An 8957-nucleotide genomic window follows, 5' to 3' on the forward strand; every position below is an offset into this window, starting at 1 on the left:
ATAAATATATATATATATATATATATATATATATATATACATATATACTGATAAATACATATATATCTATACATATACTTTATATATATATATATATATATATATATATATATATATATATATATATATATATATATATATATATATATATATATATATACATATATATATACATATACTTATAAATACATATATATATATATATATATATATATATATATATATATATATATATATATATATATACATATATACTTATAAATACATATATATATATATATATATATATATATATATATATATATATGTTATATATATATATATATAAATATATATATATATATAATATATACATATATATATATATATATATATATATATATATGTTTATATATCAAATATATATAATTACCACTACAGGTAATAACTACATCATTATTAATTGATCTGTGTTTTCTATATTTTTGTGTATTCATGATATTTTAATTTAAAGTACATAATACTGCAAAGCCACTAGTGTTCATACTGTCACTGACAAATTTACTATTAGCTATGATATTGTGGCAGGATATTCCTTTAAGAAATATTGCAAAACAATAAGCTGCCTGCTTTTATTCCTAAATATTTGGTGTAACAATTCAACATCATCATCAACAACCCACCAGGTATTTCTATATTCAAATTTCATGGTTAGAGAAATCAAGAAGACTTTACAATATATTATTATATCAAAATCTAAATAGTAATCTATCTATTCATCCCTTAAATGTCCAACAAATATATTCCTTAAAATTAAATTTTCTGGAATACAGTAACATTATAAGTTCACCCGACATTCTTAAAATACTGCTTAATGTCTTACTTTGTGGGTTTTTCATTATTGTACCTTTATTTAAGGCATGGAAAATGACTGTGACATTAACTGCTCTTTGTGGTAGTCACATAATTAGTAATCTATTTCATTCATCTAGTTGATACACTAATAATGTGGGTTCAGTAGCATCAAAACCGAAAAAAAAAATAATTAACAGACATTGTTAACAATACAGAAGTCTCATTTTTGTGAATGAGCATGAGAATAGCATGTCTTTATCACAGCTACTTCACGTAACAATTTCATTCACTTGTGGAAAACATTTTCAAAGAGTTCATCAGTTGATATCACTGATTGATATTATTATTATTAATGAAGAAATCTTTATTCTCAGCCTGTTTCTCATACATATAGTGATATGTGTTTCTTCTCAACAACAACACATATAGAATATAAAGGAAAACATTAGCACTGATCATTTCAATTAGTCGTGAAAATATTTTCTGTACATCCTACACAATATCTCATCTTCATTATTCTTTACTATTCCTAGTTTCAAATATTTTAATGAGAATCAGCTCTAATTGTCCCTTGCAAGATATTCAAATGAATAAATTCCCTAGTCTTATCAGTCAGAGATGTAAAAAGATTTCTTACTTATTTCAAGCAAAATTTTTTTTTCACTCATCTACTGTGAATGCTACAATTTTTATTCTTCTTCATTTGTTATTCAAAGTTAGTATAATGAACAATCCTGTTTTTTTTTTTTTTTATAAATATATATAGACATAAATAGCAAGTTTATATATTGCCTGCAAAAAATATATATAAATTCAGCTAAAGAAATATCATCAAAATTTTACTTTCATCCCAACTTTTGTAATTTTCAAATTGTTTCCGGTAAAAATATTTGGACAAAAGTGCTTAGCCTTACAGACACTTTAACTTTAAAGTTGTACTAATTCAAGCAGCAACTTACATATTATTGACCTGAAACTCACTAAATATTAGCACAAACTTAAATGCTGTTGCAACTATCAAATATTTCCACTTAGATCTACACTGTTTTAATAAAGGATGAATAATAATTAAAAAACACAGTATCCTCCCCTCATGGACAGAGCACTGGCAAATGTGAAAATATCTCAAATACTTCTTGTGGAAAGCTTCTGCAACTGTTCAGATACAAAAAGAAGTGACTGTAATCTATATCCCTACAAACAACCTATCAAATTTCAAAATTAATTCTTTTAATTTTGAGTCCCTTTGGCACTAATAATGTACTCCCAACTATCGAGATTACTCTTTATGCTTTCACTGATATCAAAATTCAAATCTAATTTCTAAAAAACGTAAGGAAGCAGTTATAAAAACAATATTCCGTAGTTAACGCATGATTTCTAACTTCCTACAGCACAATCCAGACACAGGTGGGAATACCACAAGGGAAAAGGACGGAAAAATAATGCTAGACTATAGTGTCATCCATAGCCACACAAATAAGGTAAATTAAAAAACAACAACAAAACAAAAACACTGAAAGCAAACAAAACAACCTTTTGCCTGTCGTAAATTCCTTAAAGCAATTCTCCTCATCTGTTTTTCTTCCCTGTTGTTGTTTCTCTCTTTCTTTCTTTTTTTTATATACTTTTTCTATAGTACGTTTTTCTTCCCTGTTGTTGTTTCTCTCTTTCTTTCTTTTTTTTATATACTTTTTCTATAGTACATATCTTTAGTATAAACATAAATACACATACTAGCTACACAATACTAATGAGTCTAATACAAGAAAGGACACACAAAGACGATTTTTAAGTGACAGAATTCTCATAAAGTGGGAAATCACTGTTTGAGTAATTTGTAGAGAGCAAAGCTGCAACACTACATGAAAACAATTTCTTCAGTTGAGTGGTGATCGTTATTCTTTTCAACATGCGGGAAAACTCCTGCAAAGAAAATGGGGTTGCATCATTTTTTATATTCTTCAAAATAAATATTTATTTCATCACAAATGTAATCAATTTCTGTGTCTATTTCCAGGGTGATTGCCAAGGGCAAGCCTTACAGAGCATTGTGAACATATCTATATACACTTTCTCTGTCCGTCTCTGTCTCTCTGTCTCTGTTTCCATCTGTCTCTCTCCCCCTCCCCCTCCCCCTCCCCCTCCCCCTCTGTCTCTCTGTCTCTCTCTCTCTCTCTCTGTCTGCCTGTCTCTCTCTCTCTCTCTCTCTCTCTCTCTCTCTCTCTCTCTCTCTCTCTCTCTCTCTCTATATATATATATATATATATATATATATATATTATATATATATATATATATATATATATATACATATATATATAAATATATATATATATATATAAATAAATATATAAATATATATATATAAACATATAAATATATATATAAACATATAAATATATATATAAACATATAAATATATATAAACATATAAATATATAAATATATATAAACATATAAATTATATATATATATATATATATATATATATATATATATATATATATATATAATATATATATATACATAATATATATATATATATACATAATATATATAAAAATATATCATATAAATATATATAAATATATATATATATATATATAAAAATATATATACATATATAGATATATAAATATATATATATGAAAAATAATTATATATATATATATATATAAATATATATATATATATAAATATATAAATATATATATATATATATATATATATATATATATATATATATATATATATATATATATATCTATATATAGGGGGTGTAAGGTGGTGTGTGTGTGTGCCCATTAAAAATTAAGTTCCCACTAAAAATATATTCATATACTATGAATTCCTCACATACAGCCTCTCCCTCTCCTTACTATACTTTGCCCTCCCTCATTCTCCAACCTGCATCTAAATCAACAATCAGAAGAAGAAAAGGAGGAAGAAGAAGAAGAAAATCAACTTGCCTGTTGAAATCTGCCTTTGGAGTTGTCAGTCTGTGTCTCAGGAGAAACGTGGCCAGGACTTCAGCCACACGATCGGGTGTGTCTTCCTGCACAGCATGGCCACACTGAGGAAGAACCTGCATCTGGAATTTACCTGAAAAATAACAATTGCTAATTAACTGCTTTTTATGAAATTTACTTTTCACCTCTGTCTTTATAGCTGTTCTTGCATCTTATTTGGCATGTGAATGGGCAGCAGGAATTTTATCCTGAAGATTTTCCTTCCCTATACCAAACATTTGCCAATCAGTCAATTGATATGAAAGAATTGGTCAATTTTCAAGGTGTTCTTTAGATGTTTCTCAGTCATGGACAATGCTGTACTTCTTGATAGCATTACTAACTGCTCAGTTTTGCTATGCATAATTCATTCACCACTATAACAAAGCTATTTCCTCTTCCCTCCTTTTTGCTTTTCAAACTACCTTCATTTCCAATAACCATATTACACATCAACTCACTCCCAAAAATTGAAAACAACAAACCTTGCATCTGTCCCACTGTTAGGTCAGTATCCAGTCTATCAATCCCTGCAAGCAATAACATCTTTGCTGGTGAACTTGAGAGAAATTTACTGGACAAGCCTTGGAACCAACCGGGCCAAAACTTTTCAGTCTCAGCCAAGTTTATCCTCCATGTATATTTTTTCACCTGAAATAAGGGATCATAATATGAAATTTGTACTCTTTAGATATCATATCTTGTAAGTAAAGGAGAAAAGTAGAGAAAAGAATGTCCACTTCAACAAGAAATATGCCTACTGTTTTCAGATATGTTAACTAAGCAAAGACAACTAGAGTGAACTCTGTGACTACTAGAAAAGTCAAAACAAATATATCATGAATATACACCAATAATTCTAAGTTTTAGGAACAAAACAAGTTTGATTATGAAAGAATGGAAGAACCTTTCTATATTTTTCTTTACACTATATCCAAGAACTGCTTGAAACCATACATCCAAGAGTTGCTTGAAAAAGCAGAACTGACCCTCCCTTCCACCTCAAAAAAATAAAAAAAATACAATACAATAAAATAAATAAATAAATAAATAAATAAAAACATCAGTAAATAAATAAATAAAATAAAATAGAAATAAATACATGATAAAAATAAAAATACAAATAAATAAAATGAAATAATAATAATAAACATAAAAATCTAAAAAATCACAATTTTACTTTAAACTTCATATAAAAAGAAAAAAAAAAGAAGAAAAAAGCAAGGAAAGAAAGATATACTAATCTCTCTTAGGACCTACAGGCAGTGCATTCTCTGTTGGTGAGTTTGGCTGTGGAGGGGAGGATTCTGAGCTTGAGTTTCCATCATTCTCAGCCGTTTCCTCTGGAATGACATCCGCTCGCACCGCTCCCTCACTGCTGGGCTCTTGGTTGCGGTTCAGGCTGTCTATGGAGGATTCCACGTCATGTGTGCCACAGCAGCCAGTCTCAGAGCTTCAGGATACAAAAAGGTTTAAAAAAATCATGGTAAATAACTGAGAAACTGGATGACTAACAAAATGATTCTTGACAATATAAATATTTCCAATATAAATCATATGCTCTGCTGCAAGAGGCAACAGGGAGATAGAAGTACTAATAAAACAAAGTCACAAAAGGAAAGGAAAACTAAACATACATGAAATGAGAATAGAATCAACAAGAACAGGGAATCATAGTGATGAAACAAACAGAAGCATAAAAGAGAAAAGGAAGAAAATCTTATTAAAAGTATGGGAGCCTGTAATATGGGCTACTTGCAATAGGGCAAGTTATGACAGGAAGCATTATTCCTCAGTAGTAATTACAGCAATGTTCATTATCTGTTACAAGAATGGGTATCTAGTTACAACTAACATTTTCATCTTAACCCATTGCTGCCAGAGATGGCACATGAGTACATGCCATGTCCACTCCACTGTAACTTTAGTTTATCAATTTTATTTACACATAGATGGTTCCACAAGAACTTCGTCACCAAGGAGTAAATTACCAGTCATACATATCTCCCTTTTTTCTCTTTTCCTTGATTTTAATGACATTATGATAATCATAATGTCCAGCATTAGAAAAAACTAAACAAGAAATGGTGTGATTTAGGCCCTCCAATTGACTCCTTGGTGACTGAGCATTTGTGGAGCCATCTTCATGTAAAATTCACAAATCAAAATTGCAGTGGACAGCATAAGTGTACAATGGCAATGGGTTAATCATTATCCTCCCATTTACTAAGTTTGGAAGCCAATACACATTTGATTACATGAATAAACAAGGTCTAAATATTACAGGAAAATAAGAAAATGTCTTTTCCCAGAAGCTAACACAACCAAATTAAGAAGAAAAAGGGAGAATAAAAAATATGAACATAGATGACAAAAAATACAGAATAAAAAGATAAAGAGATGAAATAAATAAAGAAAAAGAACGACAACAAAAAGAGAGAAATACTGATACAGAAAAATAAAAGACACATATTACACTCACTTCTTGATCTGGCCTGGCATTGACACCTTCGCTGCTTCAACATTCCTGGTTTGTCCAGACCGCACACTGTAAGGAGAAAGAAAAAGCCATGAGATAAGCACTTTGGGAAGTACTAGATCTTTTTGTTACACAATCTTTTATTTCTTTTAATTTATCTTTTCTTTATATCTGACAAGTATGTGCCTGTTCAATGTAGATACATGTGTGATTGTACAACTTATTTACACCTGAAGATTTAGGCACTAGTCTGGGATAATAAAATACCTGGAGTTCTATCAGTGGGAATAACAATTCAGTCTCTGTTATTTCAGATACTCAAATATTCCTGATAATAATCATCTTCTAAAGCTTGGTTTCCACATAAAACATAAATCCTCTCAGTTAAGAACTATGCCACACATAGGCAATTCTTTGACATGATCCATACCTGATTGGTATACTTATATGGGTATCTTATGTGTGGAATTCATGGTGAACAGATTGCAACAGGAACAACGAAGGGAAGGGCAAGAAAACAGACGAATATGCCGAAGGCCTTTTCACTATCTTATTTATGCTACTTTGATCAGAAATAAATCTGGCATCATGAAACTAGCACTCTACCATTGTAACACATAACCAAAAACTCTTTAAAAAAAGAGGAATAAAAAACTAAATAACTAATCACACAAAATATTCATCGTAAATTTTTACTGCTTATTTATGTTGAGGACTCACCTCCATTCGATGGCATTTTGCAGAGAGTTGAAGTTCTGTGGTCTTCCCCTCAGAAAACCTTGCATGGAACTAAGAGCATCCATAGCTGTTCCTTCCACAACATCAATAACCACCAACCCTGCTAAGCCTGTAGAGACATGACAAAATAATGAAAACAAATACTTCTACATGAAAACTATCACTACAGATCCATTATTCTCTCTATCACTCACTCACTTGACTCTTTCATTCAATGGTTGTGCGCTCTCTTCTCTCTTCTCTCCTCTCTCTCTCTCTCTTCTCTCCTCTCTCTCTCTCTCTCTCTCTCTCTCTCTCTCTCTCTCTCTCTCTCTCTCTCTCTCTTTCTCTCTCTCTCTCTCTCTCTCTCCTTCTCTCTCTCTCTCTCTCTCTCGCACACACACACACACACACACACACACACACACACACACACACACACACACACACACACACACACACACACACACACACACACACACACACACACACACACACAGACGCGCGCGTGTGCACGCACGCACGCACTTTATAAACAAACAAAGGCATTTCCCACATAAACCTACCTGCTACATGTTCTAAGTATGCAGCATTGACAGCAATGGCTCCTCCCATGCTATGACCTATAAGGACACAAGGCGGCTGCTGGAGTCCATAAGTCGCCTCGATGACAAGGCCAACATCTCTAATGAAATGGAAAATCTTTTAATAAAGTTTTACAAACCTATACTTAACTTTCACTCTCACAATCATCAAATAAAACTTTTCTGTGTATAATAGGTTACTCCTTCTTAAATTAGTAAATAAAAAAATATGACAATACACAAGTTCTAGGTAATGAGCCGCAAAAAAAAATTAATCTATTTGGATTCAATAGCCAATAAAATCAACCCAAAAAATCTAATCATGAAATATCAAAACACTAGACCTCACTTTGCTAGAGTGTCTGCCGAGAGATCAGTATCATCTGAGGTTTTTGTGTCACCATGTCCTCTTTGGTCGAAAGCCATTACCTGGCACTCCACCATCTCCGAAACACTCTCCTGTGGGAAAGAAAAAAAAAAATGCTGGTAAGTGAAATAATGGTTACAATAATAAGGTAATGGTACTGATGATAATTAATGTAACCATAACCATAACACTAATATCAATAACAATAATGATAATCATCAATAATAATAGTATCAGTAACAACAATGACACTAATATCAATTAAACAATTCTACAAAAAATACATTAATTCTATACCAATAATAATCATAATATTCTATTGTTGATTGACTCAGTTAGCCCTACGTAAAATGCAAAGTTCTTAACATATTCTCCACAGTACTATAGTACTATCTTAACATTAGCACATTTTGCTTTCTGAGTATAACGACAGAGACTCACAGCAAAGAGAGACCAAGTGAGAGCCGAGTAGCCTCCTCCATGAAGCAAAAGGAGCAAAGGTCCAGCCTCGCCTCGCTTGTAGACTTGAAAAACATCTCCATTCTCCAGCGTAACACTTTCACTTTTGTCCCAGTATTGCTTCCATGACACAGGTGTGTAGTCTCTTCTCCCCCCTACCATGCCTCCTCGTCCTCTTGGTCTGGTTCGTCCATGAGCTCTAAGAAGATTTTTCAGTCATATTTTCAATTACAGATATATATTCGTGTGTGTGTGTGTTTGTGTGTGTGTGTGTGTGTGTCTGTGTGTATGTGTGTGTGTGTGTGTGTGTGTGTGTGTGTGTGTGTGTGTGTGTGTGTGTGTGTGTGTGTGTGTGTGTGTGTGTGTGTGTGTGTGTGTGTGTGTGTGTGTGTGTGTGTATGCGTGCATACATACATACATACATACATGCACACATTCATACATACATACTTATATACGTACATACATACATATATACATATATATATATATGTATATATATATAA

At 31.4% G+C, this 8957-nt stretch overlaps 1 protein-coding gene across 1 annotated transcript; it reads right to left on the reverse strand.

Annotated features, from left to right (window-relative positions):
- Nucleotides 1–596: 596 nt before the first annotated feature.
- LOC113807310 (protein phosphatase methylesterase 1) lies at nt 597–8650 on the reverse strand (the record flags this gene model as incomplete). Its single annotated transcript, XM_070143159.1, is given in 9 exon segments — nt 597–2760; nt 3807–3939; nt 4331–4496; nt 5106–5298; nt 6328–6393; nt 7045–7171; nt 7608–7726; nt 7975–8084; nt 8434–8650. Coding segments are annotated over 9 exon segments (1150 nt in total), but the record flags the coding sequence as incomplete, so codon positions are not given.
- Nucleotides 8651–8957: the final 307 nt, after the last annotated feature.

The sequence above is a fragment of the Penaeus vannamei genome, chromosome 30 (assembly GCF_042767895.1).
Source record: "Penaeus vannamei isolate JL-2024 chromosome 30, ASM4276789v1, whole genome shotgun sequence".
NCBI lineage: Eukaryota > Metazoa > Arthropoda > Malacostraca > Decapoda > Penaeidae > Penaeus > Penaeus vannamei.